Raw genomic sequence first — 19,504 nt, forward strand, 5'->3', positions numbered from 1 at the left:
ACTGAGCTATCCCACTTCGTTAAATTCAGCGAGGCTCCCCTTAACAGAGCAATCCTATTCATAGCTAATGGAAAGTCGTATTGTCCACTTAATATTCACGGGAGGTAGAAACGCGCGTGTTTCCCCCCTATTCGAACAGCGCCGAATCGAGAGCCCATAGAAAGCGGATAAGTCTCCCTCTCTCTGTGTGTGTCTAGACATACGCGATGACTCTACCCTTTTTGCCTACTTCTATGAACATTCCCTTCCGCTCCACCCATTGGCCGAAATAGAGGCGACTAGGCGGAAGGGCTCGTGCTCTCGCGTTGTTTCCCCGCTTCTCGCGGGAACCGCCGCAGCCGGAAGCTCCACGTCGGTGAATTGGGCTGTGAGGGAGACGGGGAGCGTCGGTGGCCGCAGCCCGGACTGCGTGAGCCAGAGCCATGGTGAGCGGGCGAGGAGGGGGCGACGGCAGCGGGGCCCGAAGGCAGGAGGCCCGCTGTGTCTCCCCGGGAAGTGGGCTTGGTGGGTGGGGAGGAGCAGGCGCTGCTGGAACCCGGGAGAGAGAGGCCTGCCAGGCGGGGCCAAGGATTCCCCGTCTTTTTAAGCCGCACAGCAGGCAGAAATCCGGCAGGTGAAGTGTTTCCCGGCATGGAGGCGCCTTGACAGGAGAAGGCTCACCTGCTGGGTTCGGCCTGCTTTGATTATGGGGTGGGGGTGGGGAAGGTGGTACCTGTGCTATTGCTGCCTCTCCCGAGGCTCTGAGCGAATTTACCTCTTATCAAACTGCCTGCATATTTCGTGTTGTGCAGCGCAAAGTTCACAGCCAGCTCCCCTTTGGAGCCCATGGTGGTGTGTAGGCTCCCTTTGTTCCAGTGCTTCTTATATTCACAAGTAGCATCTGGACTGGTGGTGATAGAAGAGGTATTGGGGGTGGGGTCCGAGTGATGGTTGAAGGTTCAATGAAAGCATTTGCTCAGTTGAAAATGGCAAATTCTCCTGGCCACTTATCAGCTGTCAGCCTGTTCTCATCTGAAGATGTGTGAAGGGGAGGCAACCAGTGCTTTTTTTTCTTCTAAAAAAAAATGTTTAGGGGTACTCTCATTTTCCTACACATATTGAAATACTGCCCCTAGATGAGACCAAACTTTGATTCACAAAATGTTTAGGGGTACGTGACCCCCCAGAAAAAAGCACTGCCTGCAACCATTGCTGTAATTTGCACTCTTATGGATCCTGTGTACGTATCATGAGCTGAGGGCTCTGTGCGGTATGGATAGTAGCCCTATGGCCAGGCATGTGGTTAGGGTATTGGCACAGTTGCTTCCTGTATGTGTCCCTTTTCATGCCTGCTGAAATGGAAGTGCATTGTCTACAACAGTCTTTCCCAATCTGTGGCCCTCCAGATGTTCTGCTGCAACTCCCATCATCCCGTTAGCCTTGCTGGCTGGGGGTTATGGAAGTTGGAGTTGGAAAAAAAATGGAGGGTGAAAGTAAGCTTGCACATTTCTGGGTTTTATGAATTGTATAAATAGGTTAGCTTAGATGTATCCAAGGGGGTGTGAGATTTGATCGAAGCAGTATAATAAAAATGCCAGTTATAGAGGCAGATCTGTGGTCCATTTAGCCCAGTACTGCCAACTTTTACTAGCAGAAGCTTCTTAGGATGCTGTTGATTTATATCAGGCATAGGAAAACTCGGCTCTCCAGATGTTTTGAGACTACAATTCCCACCATCCCTGACCCCTGGTCCTGATAGCTAGGGATGATGGGAGTTGTAGTCCCAAAACATCTGGAGGGCTGAGTTCGCTTAGGCCTGATTTATATGCTTTTAACTGGAAGAGCCTGGGGTCAAATGCATGCAGTGTGCTTTGTGAGTGACCTGTGAGTTTTCCTGGATGGTTGTATACAGTGGTACCTCTGGATACAAATGGGATCCGTTCCGGAGCCCCGTTCGCATCCTGAAGTAAACACAACCTGTGTCTGCGCGGGTCTTGATTCGCCACTTCTGCGCATGCGCGTGACGTTATTTTGAGCATCTGCGCATTCGCGAGTGGCAAAACCCGGAAGTAATGCGCTCCGTTACTTCTGGGTTGCCATGGAGCGCAACCCAAAAGCACTCAACCTGAAGCAACTTCAACCAGAGGCATGACTGTATATACTAATGGGGCATCAGGTTTTTGTTTTTTAAAATCATACCGCCAAAAGAGGGCTGTGTGCAAAGGGCATGAACATGCTCTTTTATCTGTGTCACTTTTTGTGAATATCCCAAACTGTTCATTCATATCTGAAATTTTCTCACATTGTCAAAATTCTTAGCCTAGGACTAGGTACATGATGAATGTGTGTTATTTTTCACAATAATGTTTTAATAAGCTGACAGCTGTTACTGATTTTTAGCATGGCCTGGATAAACTAAATCTTTGGGTCATTCCAGAGAACAGTCTGTAAGGGAATGAATGAATGAATGAATGAATAGGTTTGTTGCAGTCAGGCTAGTGTGAACCACTTATGTAAATATGACTGGCTGTTTAGGTCCTATCCGATTTTCTTTCAGTATAAATATATTTAACCAGCTATTGTATGTGTTTGTAACAGCCTCATTATATTCTTCTGCTATTTAGCCTCTTCGACTTGACATAAAGCGTAAGCTAACAGCTCGATCTGATCGAGTGAAGAGTGTGGACTTGCATCCCACAGAGCCATGGATGTTGGCTAGCCTTTACAATGGTAGTGTCTGTGTTTGGAACCATGAAACACAGGTAATATGTGATATAAAATATGTTCAGTGAAAAGTTGTAAAATGATTATTGATATTAGGGCCCAATTAAATGTGATTGGGGAGATTTGTGATCAGGACTGCTTGTGTTTTATGAAGTCACAGGGTCCTCTGAATTTGATTGGGATTGTGGTATCACATTAAGACCCTTCCCCCCACTCAAGGGCATTGAACTGTGTGGTGTATTTATTTTCCTAAGAATATTAAATTTATGAAGTGTTTGAAACATTTTGTAACTTATTTATGTAACTTTTGTAACTTATTTATGTTTCTAGAATATTGTCCATCGTGTTCCGACAGTTGAAAAACAGCTATCTGAAATAGCTGAAGAGATTTCTAAAAAGCGTTTTTTCATGAATAAAAGTTAACATAAAATGTAAACTTTGTTTTCAGACATTAGTGAAGACTTTTGAAGTATGTGACCTACCAGTGAGAGCATCTAAATTTGTGGCAAGAAAAAACTGGGTTGTTACAGGAGCCGTAAGTTAAACTTCTTTCACTAAGAATGTTTTGTTGTTTATTTTGGAACATCGAAGCTACTAATCAATTAGAGGTTTGCTCTTTGAAAAGAAGCTTATTTAAGTGGTAAGAAATTTTGAATTGCAAATTTAATTGCAGAGGAACCTTATCGGCTGAGGTTATGGACTGAGGATGGTTGATAATTTTTAAAAGAGATTTACTGTGTGGTACAAGGTGCTATATTAGCAAAAGTATAGGTATACAGTCCACTAAAGCAGAGATGGGGAACCTGTGGTCTTGCAGATGTTGTTGGGCTTCAGCTCCCATCAGGCCCACCCAGCATGACCAGTGGTCATGCATGATGAGAACTATAGTTCAGCAACAACTGGAGGACCAGTTGTTTTCCCATTTCTGCACTAAAAGATATGCAAAGTGATGCTAAAAGTTACTTTTTTATTTTTAAAATGTATCTTTCTGTATGAGGGAAGCTTAGAAACTAAAATTAAAACCAATAAAGTTGTGTTCCATTCACACAGTGGGACATCCCTTTCTTCTCCTGTCCCTGCACGTCGCCTAAGTCTGCTCTAGAGTGTCCCCCAACTCTTTGGAGCAGGTTTTGAGAGTGCATAGGTAGGACACAGAGGAGAGAAGGGAAAGCTCCATTGCACAAATAGAAGTCTGTTGCACAAGCAGAATGGCAGCATTAGATACAACCCTTTATTTGGAAGTGGAAATTCAGTTTTCATTTATAGAGAAGCTGATTTTTATTGGGTTTTTCTCATAGGATGACATGCAAATTCGGGTTTTCAACTACAACACTTTGGAAAGGGTTCACATGTTTGAAGCACACTCAGATTATATCCGCTGCATTGCTGTGCATCCTACACAACCTTTCATTCTAACTAGCAGTGGTAAGAGTTTAATTTTATTACTACATGTTATTTTAATGAATTATTATTGATTAGCAGCACCTTTAGAATTTTGTAACAAAGTAAGCTGCGTACCTCCTTGAAGTAGCAACATATTTTAGCGACTCCAGAACTTGTAACAAGATTGCTGCAGAATCCTACTGGAAGCTATAGAACAGGGTTGACAAAACTTTAGCCGTCCAGATGTTCCCAAATTATAATTGTACTACTGTTGTCCATGCTGGTTGTGGCTGTTGGGAGTTGTAGTTCTGCAGAATCTGGATGGCCACAGGTTAGTCATCCCTGATTAGAACTAGATCCATATTAGCTGGCTTATTGTCTCATAGTCTTCCTATTTATGTTGTTCTATATCTTAAGTGCCCCAGATCTTTGCATTATATGCTAGTCCCATTTTAACATAAACCCAGTTTCTTACAAAACATAAGTATTTATGGTTCTTAAGCATCTGTATTCATTTATCCAGTTCACTGTGGTAGGATGTAGTTAAACCTCAAAGAATTTAAATGTATGCTGCTGCTGATAATAATGATGATGATGCATATCTATGCAACATAAAACTCTCATTATGGAGATGCAAAACTGGGGCCTTCTACATTTTGCTTGCCTTCAACTCCCATCAACCCCAGCTAGCATGACCAAAGGTCAATCATGATGGGAATTGCACCTCAACAACATCTGGTGGGCCACAGATTTCCCATCCATGCTCTAGAAAGAATAAGTCATAGAAGTATTTGATTAAGAATAAAACTTGACCAAACAGCAGCAATTCAGTATCTGAAAGAGTAACAATGGATGCTTTCCTATGGCACATCTGAATATAACAGTTTGGGCGGGGGGAGGGGGCTTAGCTGTGAACCTTTTCGGGGGGCCAGGTAGGATCAGAGAGAAACACCCTCTGCCAGGTTATGTCTAGGGAAAAGAGGAAGGGAGCGCTGTCAGAGCAATGGCACTTAGGCATGATGCAGTCCCGCTGGCATATTTCATATTAAAGAGGAGAGTGGGACTGCTAAACAGGTCACTGCAAATTTGATATCACTAGAATGGGTAGACTCTTGAAAAGTTTTATTTTGTAAAGATAAGCTTTTCAGCCATACTGAACTTTTCAGGTAAATGTTCAGGGAAACAAAAGAAAAATAGTATTACGTTCTCACTATTTTTCTTCCCCTTTGGTGCTTATGAAGTGCATAATGGAAGGTATTTTTTCTCTCCCTCCTAGATGACATGCTTATTAAGCTGTGGGACTGGGATAAAAAATGGTCCTGTTCTCAAGTGTTTGAAGGGCACACTCATTATGTGATGCAGATTGTCATAAATCCTAAGGATAATAATCAGTTTGCTAGTGCCTCCTTGGACAGAACAATCAAGGTAGAGTGATTTCTTACTTGAAAATCAGAATTTTAAATTTAAAGTGAAATACTCTTCTTATATTGTAGGTGCTTAACAGCTGCTTGGAGGATATAGCATAAACTGTATTTTGAGTCATTTTAATACTCTGGGAAGATTTTTTTATTTATCTGCACCAGTATGCATCCAATACAAAGGTTGGTGCACACGATATACTTGTAGTGTAGATTGTGCTCAAAATAGCGTGATCCCTGGGTTTAACTTTTGATCTGCTTATCATAGGGGTTATTGTCATCACATAGAATTCGGATGGGACAAAATCTGCCCCAGGATTTAACACAGGCTTCTAATTATACTGCTCCCTTTGTCTTCTGTTCTAAACACATGAAATTAGCCAATAGTGATATGTGATAGTTTGAAAAGGGCTTCCAGGGTTTCATTAGACCCAGTCACCAATAATTTTCATATTCTTGTAAGGTGTGGCAGCTTGGTTCTTCATCACCCAACTTCACTTTGGAAGGCCATGAGAAAGGCGTAAATTGCATTGATTACTACAGTGGAGGTGATAAGCCGTACCTAATTTCTGGAGCAGATGACCGCCTAGTAAAGATCTGGGACTATCAGGTATGTTGTGTCCTACTGTTCCTATACCATTTATTTGCATAATATTGGAAAAGCAAAAAAGTTATGGTTTTGTGTTTTTTGTTTTTTAAATCAGATATATGAATATTTTTTTCATTCAGTTGAAGATTATTATATTTTGCTGGAAGCCGCCCAGAGTGGCTGGGGCAACCCAGTTAGATGGGTAGCATATAAATAATAAAGTTGTTGTCATCATCAGAAAGGTCTAGTTAGGTACTTTATAACTGTCATTCAGTTTTATAGTTTACAACATTTATCATATGTTAAAGAGTGCTATCAAGTCTTTGCATCCACAGCTTCATTTCTTTTTTCTCTTTGCAGAATAAAACATGTGTGCAAACTCTTGAGGGTCACGCACAAAATGTGTCCTGTGTCAGTTTCCACCCTGAGCTTCCCATCATCATCACTGGCTCTGAAGATGGTAAATTCAACCATTTCTCAATTCTCTTTAGCGTGCCAGTTTATTTTCCTATAGGGGTTTCTGTAGCAGTGAGAACTTAACATCTCACCAAAGCTTGACATGAGCCATAAGCATTTTCTTCTTTCAGATGCTTACAAATTAACTCGAGACAATTAGAAATAGTCCTGTTATATTTGTATAGATGGGTTGCAGAGCCGAAGTGTAGGCTTGTTAATGGGTTTCTTTGTGAACTGTTTTCATTTACAGCTCCTTTATTGGAGGAGCATTGTAAACAAAAGTGAAATATGCCTAGAGGCTGTGAGTTTTAATAAGCACGAAGGCTTAAAAGGGGTATGATTACAAATAAATACAAAATGCAAGAAGGGTAGAATTGTTCCATTGCACAGATTTAAATTCTTCTCAGTTAGAAATGTCTGAGAAGTGATAAACAAATGCTTAATACTCTGATTGGAAAATACTTACCTTTTATAAAAAGACTGGAGAAGGCAGACCTGGCCACAGTCATTCATGCTATGGCAACATCCCTGTGGGACTTCTCTAATGTATTTCTTGAAAAATGTACAGAAGCTACAGATGGCTCAAAATGCAGCAGTTACTTCTAATTGGGACTGCAGTAACTATGATGATAATTAGGTTCAGGCATTTGTAAGTCATTTAAACAAAAAGGGGGTGCTGCTAGAACCACACACCCCCTCATCATTTTTGATGCCTTCCGCAAATTGGAGGACAGTTGTCTGAAGCAGGGAACCTCCTGCACACGTGATGGTTATCCACACAGTTGTAAAACGTGCAGGGAGCCTCCACAGGTACAAGGGAGCCTTCCCACTCCGGAATATGCCCCCTCCCAACTCACAGAAGGCAACAGAAAACTGAGGGGCGGTGGATCTATTGTTCTCATCCTCACAGCTCCTGTGCCCCCCCCCAATGTATTGTACACAGGTTACAAACACATGGAGAGGGCAGTTGTGCAAGTTTTATTGAGTATCTCTTTGTTTCTGGGTCCAGTTCAAAGTGCTGGTTCTATCCTGCTGTGTTCTCCTGCAGGGAAGAACAGGATAGAGAGCTTTTTCAGGTACAGCACCGCGCATGTGGAATCACCTGGTCCAATAGCTACTTGCCTTTCTGTGGACAATGGAAACATAAATGTTCAGAAAAGTTTTTGATGATGCTTTTGTTCTTTTATTTCATTATGATTCTGCTCCTTTATGTATTTAGGTGATTTGTGCAGTTTACATATTTGTTGCATTTTATTTTGTAGTTTTATTCTTTGTCCTTTATGTAACCCAGTTTTGCGCAGGGTATGAAACAGTGTATTAATAATCATGAATGGGGGTTGGGTTCCTTCCCCCCCCCTTTGAAGTATCTAAGTAATGCTGAATGCAATAACTCTGCCACTGCATAGGAACTGTTCGGATTTGGCATTCAAGCACTTACCGTTTGGAAAGTACTCTGAACTATGGCATGGAAAGGGTGTGGTGTGTGGCGAGCCTGAGAGGATCAAATAATGTGGCTCTGGGATATGATGAAGGTAGCATCATTGTTAAGGTACGTGCCTTAGAAAATATTTAACTGTGCTAGATGTCCACTAGTGGAATAATTACTTGGCATATTTTTATTAAATGGGGTCAGTGCAGAGGACACCAGTCTTATTTGTAATACCACATTGGAGACTTAACTGTTGGTTGTCAACGTCAAAAGGTTTTTAAGCAAATTGGTTTATTAGTTATATTCAGTATTATATACATCTACTCTCCTCATGCTTCCTTCCTTGCTAGCTTGGCCGTGAAGAGCCAGCCATGTCAATGGATGCTAATGGCAAGATCATTTGGGCTAAGCATTCAGAAATTCAGCAAGCTAATCTGAAAGCAATGGGGGATGCTGAAATCAAAGACGGAGAGAGACTGCCACTTGCTGTGAAAGATATGGGCAGCTGTGAAATATATCCTCAGACTATTCAGCACAATCCCAATGGGCGGTAAGAGATTTCTGTTTCCGAAGATAAAAACTTAAACCCGTTCATTAATTTTAAATTATGTTTAGGACCAGAGACATTGTATGTGTGTATGTTTCTGATCATGCTTTTCTGAGTTTTAAAAGTCTTACACAAACCTTCCTTGCATACTATAATTTACATTTCTTTTGTTTTTACTACATTACAGGTTTGTAGTAGTGTGTGGGGATGGTGAATACATCATTTACACAGCTATGGCACTGAGAAACAAAAGTTTTGGTTCTGCTCAGGAGTTTGCATGGGCACATGATTCTTCAGAGTAAGTCCTTTGTACTTTGTTTAATCTTAACATTTCGTTTAATATTATGACGCTTTGTTTTGGACTATGAACAGCAATCATCTTTGCATAGCTCTTTGGTCTGCTGTTGTTTTTTTAAAAAATTCAGTATGAAATATAAAATGTGCAACCAACAGTTTTTGTAGTGGCTGCATCCCAATTCAGTTTATAGCCGAGTTGGAGGCAAGGACACATGGCCTGTGGACTGCATCCAATTAATTCAAGCCTTATTCCAGCCGTCCTTTCACAGCTGTTTTGGCAAAAGGGGAATAACCTGTCTATACAAGTCTGCAAGAGAACATTGGCAGGATCTATATGGCCAGTGTGCCTAGTATTGACTGCTCCTGGCCTTGTTTGTTAATCTTACTGAATAAGAGCTTGGTTCTACTGAAATCTTTTGTTTGTGTGCAGGTATGCAATCAGGGAAAGCAACAGCAGTGTCAAGATATTTAAAAACTTCAAAGAGAAGAAGTCTTTTAAACCTGACTTTGGAGCAGAAGGCACGTTATACATTTTATCTTCTGTCCCCATCTTAACTAGTTTTAAACACTGTCCAGAAAGCTTCTAATTTCTTCTGCTTTCGTCCCCTGAAGGTATCTACGGCGGTTTCTTGCTGGGTGTCCGATCTGTCAATGGCCTGGCATTTTACGACTGGGAAAATACAGAATTGATACGCAGAATTGAAATCCAGCCCAAACATGTGAGTTTTGTTCCAGTTGCAACTTGCTGATTAATTAAAGCTCACCTTTCTAGGTCAGCTGCTGTTAATTCTGAAACTTTCGGAGTCTTAAAACAAAACTAGTGTGCTCTATCTCTTTTGGTGCCACAATAGGCTTAATTTGTCTTCTAATCAGAGCCCAAACCTTAAAGGTTATTGCATTGTTTTGATGTAGATTTTCTGGTCTGACTCTGGTGAGCTCGTCTGCATAGCCACTGAAGAATCTTTCTTCATTCTGAAGTACCTTTCTGAAAAAGTTGCAACAGCCCAAGAGACACACGAGGGAGTCACTGAAGATGGCATTGAAGATGCCTTTGAGGTAACTACACTTAATGATTAATAGGCGTTTTGGATCTGATTCTGTCTTTTAAACCATTTATACTGCTGTCAACTAACAGACTAGTCATGTGATATAAGGAGAATGTGGAAATTGACAAGATGGATTGACTTGGAAGATTAGCTTTGGGGGACACATGGTCATTTTAAATCATTTAGATCCTGTTTTCTCTAAGGAAATCAAAGTGCTATACAATAAAAATAAAAACAGTGTAAAATTATGTACAATAGGCAATATAATACAATATAACATGATAGCAGCCTAAATACTTACGAGGGCTCTAAAGCCTAATTGAAAAAAATTTTTTAGTTGTTCTCCTAAACATTAGCAGCAAGGGAACCATATTAAGATGTTAATAAGGCTTCATGTAAATATGAATCTTACAGCTGTCTTCATCTGTATAGAGCAGGGCTGGGGATCCTGTGGCCCTCCAGATGTTGTTGGACTCCAGCTCCCGTCATTCTGACCATTGGCCATGCTGGCTAAACTTAATGGGAGTTTGGAATCCAAAAATAGCTGGAAGGTCACATTCCCGGTTCAGAATATTTTGTTGACAACAAAGTTACTGAATGAACTTTGTTCTGTTGGATTTTAAAAGATCATTAGGCTACTATGTACATATATGTCACATGGAACTTCTTGTACCATATCCCACTACTAAGAGAACTGTGGTGAATAGGGAATATGAACTTTTGTTAATCTTATCTGTGTTGTAGTAGAAGAGGTTTTTTTGGTGGATCAAATACTTAAGCTGAGCTTCCATTAATATGGGACTCTTCATCACTAAGCCTGTGGAGTTGACCCATTTATATAACTAAACTTTTTTAATGGACCCTGTGCCTGTGGAGAGTTTAGTAAACAAGATTGTCCTAAGCCTAAACACCTTTGTTCCTCCAGGTCCTTGGTGAAATCCAAGAGATTGTGAAAACGGGGTTGTGGGTAGGCGACTGTTTTATTTATACCAGTTCTGTGAACAGACTGAACTACTATGTTGGAGGAGAAATCGTCACCATTGCACATTTGGACCGGTGAGTGTCCAGCTATTCATCAGATATAGTTCTAATTGATATGTTGATATTTGCATATATATAGTTGATAAGTTTATTTGCATATATTTTAAAATTTTCTATATGTAGGTTTTATGATCGCCTATATTTGTAATGCCTAATAAAGGTTTGGCAACGTAAGATATGAAATTATTGCTATTAAGTGTAGCATGTTCTACTTCTTTAATAGTTCAGTGCACATTGAGCAGAGTTCTGTGGCAAGAAGTAATTACTGTGCCAGTGATGGGCAGAAATGTGGTCCTTAAGCAAGAAGCTATTTAGAGTGTAAATCTGACTGTGGGATGTTCCAGCAGCGTAGCTTTTGTGTTGCCCACGCAACCTGCTTCTTGAAGATTCTTTTGTCTTTCAGATACAGCACTAATCCAGGTGTGGGCTAAACTTTAAGATCACATACTAAGCTAGGTGTGGCCCTCTAGGCATTGCTGAACTACAACTCCTAGCAGCCCTGGCAAGCACGGTCAATGGCCCGGGATGATAGGAGTTGTAGTTCAGCGACATCTGGAGGGCCAAAGTTTCTCTATACTTGTGCTAAGCCATAAATTCTTCCTATCCGTCACTGCTGTTATCTCCAGTATGTTACTACTTAAGGAAATGGAAGAGTTTCAGAAATAAAATGCCTTTGAGGTGGGGTGCGTCTCCTCACTGATCTGGAGTTTCTGTACCTCAGCATACTCACAGTTTGATAGAGACTCACTATCCTTAGCATATCAGTTTAATTCAAGTGAATTACATAATTTCCTGATAATTCAACGTGCAATCTTAAGGACTGTGGTGTTGATGGCTAGGGGAATGCAGGTCAGGATGGTGTGTTAATGGCTCTCTTCTGGCCAACAGGAGTGCTGGTAGTTGTAAGACCATTGCTATTGCCCATGCTAGTAGAAAGCCGCTGCCAGCTGTTGTTCCATCAGCAGTGGAAAGCAAAGCATCCCAGTTGGGTCCTTGTGCCTCTCTGCTACACCAGCCAGGATCTGATGCACTAAATATACTGAAGAACCAGCCCACCACCATCTTCCCCAGCCAGTGGAGCTTGGGATGCGGTGGTTCAACTGCCACTATGCTGTTTCTTGCTCCTCATTAGGATCGCTCTGCCAGATGATTTCTCAGACTGAAGTTATTCTAATGAATGCAACCTCTCTCTCCCACCCCCTTTCCTTAAAGGACAATGTATTTACTTGGATATATCCCCAAAGACAACAGGCTTTACCTTGGTGACAAAGAACTGAACATAGTGAGTTACTCCTTGCTAGTCTCTGTGCTAGAGTATCAAACTGCCGTGATGAGGAGAGACTTCAGTATGGCTGACAAAGTTCTTCCCACAATTCCAAAGGAACAGAGGACCAGAGTTGCACACTTCCTTGAGAAGCAGGTGAAAACATTTGACACATTCTGTCAAATTAATCTTTGGTAAACAAATATAGATTAAAATACTGGAATTGGAAATGGCTGCAAATCTAATTTGGCAGGGGTGGACATATCTATTAGGCCCTTAAATGCTCTTAAATACAAGGTAAATAATCATGGTGTGTGTTTTTTTGGCTTGTATAAAAAGGGAGATGTATTTGTGTATCAATTTTTGCTGTGGTTTGCTAAGAAGATTCCTTCACTAATGTCTTTTTTTATTATTGTAATATTCAGGGCTTCAAACAGCAAGCACTCGCAGTATCCACAGACCCAGAACACCGCTTTGAGCTTGCTCTTCAGCTTGGTGAACTTAAAATTGCATATCAGCTTGCAGTGGAAGCAGAGGTATGCCGACACCATTTTAGAAACAAAGGAGGAATTACCAATGTCCATGTTAAGATGCAGAAGAATAGTCTCTTATGAAAGAAATGTTTTGGCTATAAAGGTCCACCTGTAGCAGCAAAACGGAATACCTATACCTGCCCCACCTGCAGTAAAACATGTCTCTCCTGTATTAGTCTCTGCAGCTACAGCAGGTGCTGTAACTCTCCAGTGGTTTGACTTTACCCTCGAAGGTGCATTCTTCCGTTGTCTCTTGAGACAAATGGATGCCAACAATAAAGGTGCAAAGTCCACCTGGTTGTTTAGTGTCAAGGCTGAACTGAATTTAATGGAATCTGTGCAAAATACTGATTGCCCACTGAAGTTCTAGAATTCCTGATTTTTATATTATTGTAAAGCATTAAACAAGATTATTTGACATGATCTCTGTCTGTAATGCTGAAGTGAGAGCAAGATAGCTTTCCCCAGATTTTGACAGCAGCAAGCAGCTTAATTCAAGTGTTTTTTAAAATATATTTTCTGTCTTGCTGCTTATCTGGAGTGTCTGACTAGATTGCTCTAATGATGTTTCAGTGGTATAAGATAGTCCACATGTCTAGGATAGTCTCAAGATCTATCCAGGTTCATAGTTTTTGGTTTACAGAGCATAGTTTGAAAATACTGAGGGTGATCTGGGCAGTGAGAAGTTTACTGTGGGCTAACCAAGAGTTAATTTTTAGAAGAGGCATACCCATAGTTCTTGGGTGTCCAAATAGTGCAATAAGTGCAATAAGTATCTTCTCTTAAGGCATGACCGTGTGCCTTGAATGAAACATTCAGTGCAAGTAGAATAGATGAGAAAGCTGAGATAAAAAACCTAACTGGGCTAAATTTAGTCTGAATAGGCTTCAGAACAATGTCAAACATGGCTGATGTGGAATTGTTCTCTGTTTACGCAGTCTGAGCAGAAGTGGAAGCAGCTGGCTGAGCTTGCTATCAGTAAATGCCAGTTTGGCCTTGCCCAAGAGTGCCTGCACCATGCGCAAGACTACGGTGGCTTACTGCTGTTGGCCACAGCTTCAGGAAATACTAGCATGGTGAACAAGCTGGCCGAAGGGGCAGAAAAAGATGGGAAGAACAATGTTGCATTTATGAGCTACTTCCTGCAAGGAAAGTAAGTAACAAATAATCTCTCATCTATACTAGGGGTGGCTAATCCCCAAACTTTTATGTGGGCCCTGAATGCACACACACCCTTGGGAAATTTTTGGTGGTGATATCATCATCATCATTTTATTTTGCTGATGTGGTTTCCTACTGTTGCACTTGACTTGTTTCTGCAGAGAACTGCCCCCAAATTGCTTTGGCATTAGTTCTTCTTTCCCAGATTTACAGTGCTTTCTGAATCACTCAGCAGTAGTAATCTTTTTCTGCTGCTGCTGGCTCAGACAGCTGAGTTGTGTTGACTGACAGAAGATCTGACCTCTGGTCATTCTGCAGAGCAGCCAAAGGCTTTGCAACTGTCTGAGTTAGCAGCTGATTAGAAGAAACCAGGAACAAATGGCAGTAGTAGTGGCCAGTTTAAAAATTATTATTATTACTTATAAAGTTATTAATAAGTACCTGAAACAGAGGGGGGAGGAGGATGGAAACCAACAAGGAAAGGTGGTCAATGAGATCCTTTAATTTTGAGAGAGCCAGCATTGGAAAGACAATAAAATGGATTATGACTTAAATGGACATGGGAAAGGCTATGGGTGCAAGGGAATGGATTCACTTATGAGGGAAGACGGAGGTGGAAAGTAAAAAAGTGCATGTGTGCAGGATCCAACATTGAAGGCTGTTTAAAAAGAAAATCAGGAGTTTATCCATTGTCTATGCAACAGACCCTCTCTATGCAAAAGTCCTGTATACTCTCAATCTATTAGTTTTGGTTGTCTTAGATTTGAGGGAAATCTAAGAATGGTCTACAGGATGTAACAGTGCTGTTAATTATGTTTCCTGTGTTGTTTATAACACAACTATATACCACGAAGAGGCCCGGGGAGTATGTCTGGCACAATAGCATCAAAAGCTGCTTGCCAGTGCCAGTATAAGACCTACATACATCATTTTATTTGTATGCCACTTTTCCATAGTTAAAACCATGCTCAAGGCAGCTTACAACATGAAAAAATACATAATTACAAATGTAACAAAAGTAATCATAAAAAATAAATAAAACATCAAAAGGTACACAAGCAAATCAAACTGTTTCCCAACATAAATTGTAATCTAAAACAAAGATAAAATTAATATAAATAACAGCAACACCCCAAGCCCCTAAACAGTACCCCAGTCCAAGAATCTATTCAAAAGCCTCAGCTTTTGTACTTGGAGTCAGTCAGGGTCTTGCCCTCCCAGTCCAGGTGGAAAAAGGCCTGCAAGGCAGGGAGCAGGTCTTCCAGGACTCACAGCCAAGATGGTATAAGAGAATAACCTGTTTCCTCTAAGAAACCTTAGCAGCTTTATGCCTGATCCTATGTAGTTGCTTCATAGGATCAGGGCATTAGACATTCATTAGCCTTTAAAACCACATTGCCAGTAACGTTGAACACAATGGTTTGATATTAGTATAATCCTCTGATTATTACTATTGTCACATTTGTGTTATACTCCAGTAATGGGTACATTTTAAAAACTAGATTTTACTTTTATTTTTGCTTTGTTTTATTTAACCAAACCCAAACAAATGAAAATGTGACTTTCTTTAAATGTACCATTGTAGGCTTGACAGTTGTCTTGAGCTGTTGATTAAAACCGGACGCTTACCAGAAGCTGCTTTCCTAGCACGGACATATTTGCCGAGCCAAGTTTCAAGGTAACTTTGAAGTGTTAGTGTGTGTTTTGTAAAAATATTTTGCTTATAATGGAGGTGCTTGCAATGACCATCTGTTCCATCGATAGGGTTGTAAAACTATGGAGAGAAAATCTCTCTAAAGTCAACCAGAAAGCTGCAGAATCGCTGGCCGATCCCACAGAATATGAAAACTTGTTCCCTGGATTAAAGGAAGCTTTTGTTGCTGAAGAATACATCAAGGCAACACAAACTGATTTGCGGCCAGCCAATAAATATCCCCTAGTCACTGTAAGTAGATACAAGTTATGAGCAATGTCATATAGAATCTGGTACAACCTTGAGAATTATTTAGTGTCAGCAAAAGTCTCTACTCACATGATATATTCTCTTTCTTTGGTAGCCAAATGAAGAGCGAAACATACTGGAAGAAGCTAAAGGTTTCACACCAAAAATAGGGGAAGCATTGCAGGTCAGTGGTATTGAAATTCTGGAGTAAGAGTTATCTCCACTAAATGTTCAAAATCCTGTGGCTTTTTATGGACTGTTTAAAAAAAACAAAACTGAGCCATTTAGATTGCCCGTCCTCTTTAAATTTTACATTTACTTTGGTGATAAGCAATTGCTGTGTAATTGTGTTCTTTTCATACTATGTTACCTTAATATAGAAACCGTTATGGATAGCATTGGCACTTCTGTTAATTCTGTTGCTGTCAGTTTTCCTGATTTCTGTGTCTGAATAAATCGGTTGTCTTCCTGAACATTGCTGCATTTCTTCCCATCACAGTTGCTTTCAGCACTTTGAAATAGCCCTGAGCAACAGCTCCAAAATTCTTAGTTTTCTTTTTATTATTTATCGCTTTATGAGGCCATCCACATATACTTCACAACATCTAAGAAGATTGTCCTTCTAGACTAAATTTTGGGAGCAAGGGAGAAGGAAGGGTAGTAAGAAAGGAATGGCGAGCAAATGTTGCACATTCCAGGAATGAGAGACCTGGTTCACGTCACAATAAACTATAGTTTCTTGTAATGAGAATGCTCAGGTTTGAATGCTCTGCTCCAACAACCTGATAGAAGTTTAAAGCTTTTGATCAGTTTTGAACATTTTGCAGTTTTCCATTACATCTAACTATGTGCAGCTGTGGTTAGTTCCAACCAAAGTTAATTCAAATAAACCAGGATCTGAAACTAGCTTTGAGATCCTGGTATGTTAACTGTGGTTAGGGCAAAGCTGTACCTGTTTAAATATAACCAGACATTTTAAGTTTCCTTCCCTATTGAGTGTGTGTTAGAAAAATGGGTAGCTCACTAGAGTTTATTTTTGTCACGACCAGGTCATTATTTGTTATGTCATCTGAACAGGGCGAGTGTCAATTAGATCAGAGGTTCTAAGGGCAATAGTTAAGATTGTAGGAACAATGTCTTAATGGAATAAAATGGTACATAGTCTTTCCATATGCTGCCTTCTCTCGAATTTGCTTTTGTGTAGGGCTAGTATTACACGCTTTCTTGCTGAATCTGTTTCTTTGGGTTACGCAACCTAAGAATGGGATCCAGTTTTTCCTTATATGAGCCTTATCAAATATTTAAATATTTCCTTTTTCGTCATAAGGATTCAGAAGAGGAAGAACTAGTTCCTAAGCCTGTGATAGTGCCTCCGGTTGCAGGGAAGGACCCAATTGAAACAATAAAAGATGAAAAGGTAAAACGTCAAGTGCACCATGAAAAACCCTAAAGCTGGGAAGGTTCTTATCCCAGTAGCAATCCTTATTTCTCTTGTTCTCTTGTTCCAAACTGTCATTGGAAGTTTCAAAATTAGAGGTTTCTACAAGCTAGAGTAGAAAAATTAGAGTTTTTCTACAAGAATAAGAGTAAGTCAGCAGAGCTTTAGATTCAAGATTGGTGATAGCAAATCTCCCTCCATGTAATAAACTGGCACATGAGGTTAAGCTTGGTTTAGTTACTTTTGCAATGTACGAACATTAAAGGCAGATCATTTGGGGAGTGAGACAATCTAGAATTCTACCATTACATTTCCATTCTGCATAAAACAATTCAGTGACAAGCTAACTCCATTCTGCAATTTCCCCCACTTTGCTCACTTTCCTATGTTACATTTTTCTTGTGAAGATCAGCCTTTGAGATCAGATTTGTACTTGAGAGCTCTTGAGAGAAAAACACTTTCTCCAGAGTGTGGCTAAATGTTAATCTGACCTCTTTAGGAAGGTTTGCCATTGGATTGATTTCCTCTTAATTTAATATAGAAACTTGTGCTTAGTAGTTTTTTACATTTCTGATCAGTACATCACAGTACATTCTTACTGCATGCTCTTGGCTGCAATCAGATTTTGTTTAGGATGGGTGTTCTTAACTTGGGCACATGAAGCTTTTTTGCAGAGCGTGTACTAAAAAGAATGCTTCCTTCAACTTTCTCCCACATATCCCTAATGTGTTTATACACCATGATCAAGTTGGACTGCAAAACTGAACGTTCCCTAACTCTTTCTAGCAAGATAGGTATTTGTGATATCCAAGATTAGTCATATTCCCAGTGGATCCATTGAAGTCAGTGGACTTAAGTCATGCCCAGAGTATGACTAGTGTTGGATATTGCCCCTTATCTTGTCAGCTAAAGCCATAGGTTTCAGGCTTGAACCTAGCTGCATAAAAACTTGAATTCTTCCATTCAGCTTGTTAGGTTTTGGTTCTTTAGGACAGAATCCTGTGTTGCACAAGTAGGTTTCCAGTTGTGCCACAGGACTTGCATTCCTCTCCTCCTCCCCCAATTCTGCTCCAGAGTCCCAAAGCAGATTGAAAGTGTGTAGGAGACAGTGAAGTCCCATTGTGCGAGCAGAAGTCCATTCTTGTATGTGTGACAGCAGTGGATACAACCTTAAAGTAGTTCTATCAGCATGCAAACCTACTTCTCCAGGAAGTCCTTATTCAGATGCAGCTCATTGTCAATGCTTTGTATCAAAGCCAGTCAGATATTTGTGTCAGAGATAGTGACTATCCCAACAGAACACAGGATATCTTTGATAAAACCAATTTTGCCAATAACCTCATTTTAATCTTGCTGCTGACTTGCTGTACTGTACCAAACCCTGCCCCATCCTCATCTCTACTGCCTAGGTAAACTTACTTCTGCTTGTGGAATGTGTAGTATTTTAGATATTAATGTAAATACTGTCCCATTATACAGCCTCTAAAACTGCCTTAATCACCATTGCTCAGAGTGTTAGTGGCCCTGTTTGGATAAGTGTTATAGGTTTCACAATTCTTTAAGAAGTCAGAAACAAGTCCTCTTCCTCTTCATTCAACATACAGATTGTACATTGGTTTAAATCAGAGTTGATTATTATACCCAAATTTTGGGACTGTGTTTTATAATAAGCAAATGTGGTAGCAGGATAGTCCAATATCACTAAAAAGCAGTAGTTGGAGCATTTCAACTTGCAGAAATAAAATAAGTAGTTCCCAGTAAGTAGTTCTTTAGCAATGATAGATGCATGGTATTTAGTAAGCCATTTTCTTCTATGTACTTCCTGCCACAGGCATTATTGGAGCTGGATGAAGACTTGGATAACTTAGACCTGGAGGATATTGATACTACCGATATTAATTTGGATGAAGAGATGTCTGACTGAATTTTTTTAAAATGACCAAATTTCTTACATATTTCTTTCCCTAAACTTCATTTACTGCAGTCTTCATGGTGGAAAGAAGCTTGGTTTTTATATGCGAGCTGGATCAAGTAAGTAGGGTTAGACCTGTGAAACACATTGCAGTATCTATTTCTGTTGTGTAGAACTCCTTAGATACTATTCCAAGCTCTTGTCACATGAAGCTCATGCCTTGTAATAAATGTCTTTTAAAATGTAGATTCCCTTTTAATGTTTTGATTACTAAGCATTGTACCCACAAAACTATTCGATATGACAAGTTCTCTGTATTTCTGTTAATCAAAACAGGCCAACTGT

General features: G+C 40.2%; 1 protein-coding gene across 1 annotated transcript; it reads left to right on the forward strand.

Annotated features, from left to right (window-relative positions):
* The first annotated feature begins 278 nt into the window (after nucleotides 1–278).
* Nucleotides 279–19,405, forward strand: COPB2 (COPI coat complex subunit beta 2). The gene is made up of 22 exons (XM_083613748.1): nucleotides 279–425; nucleotides 2,604–2,741; nucleotides 3,152–3,238; nucleotides 4,002–4,128; nucleotides 5,363–5,511; nucleotides 5,968–6,114; nucleotides 6,454–6,553; nucleotides 7,956–8,098; nucleotides 8,329–8,528; nucleotides 8,713–8,823; nucleotides 9,253–9,341; nucleotides 9,435–9,541; nucleotides 9,735–9,878; nucleotides 10,794–10,924; nucleotides 12,122–12,329; nucleotides 12,599–12,709; nucleotides 13,645–13,859; nucleotides 15,453–15,545; nucleotides 15,632–15,812; nucleotides 15,925–15,993; nucleotides 17,137–17,226; nucleotides 19,079–19,405. The coding sequence occupies exons 1-22, from the start codon at nucleotides 423–425 to the stop codon at nucleotides 19,169–19,171; spliced, it is 2,736 nt and encodes a 911-aa protein (XP_083469874.1). The 5' UTR covers nucleotides 279–422; the 3' UTR covers nucleotides 19,172–19,405.
* Nucleotides 19,406–19,504: the final 99 nt, after the last annotated feature.

Source organism: Podarcis filfolensis, assembly GCF_964270895.1.
Source record: "Podarcis filfolensis genome assembly, chromosome: 5".
Lineage (NCBI taxonomy): Eukaryota > Metazoa > Chordata > Lepidosauria > Squamata > Lacertidae > Podarcis > Podarcis filfolensis.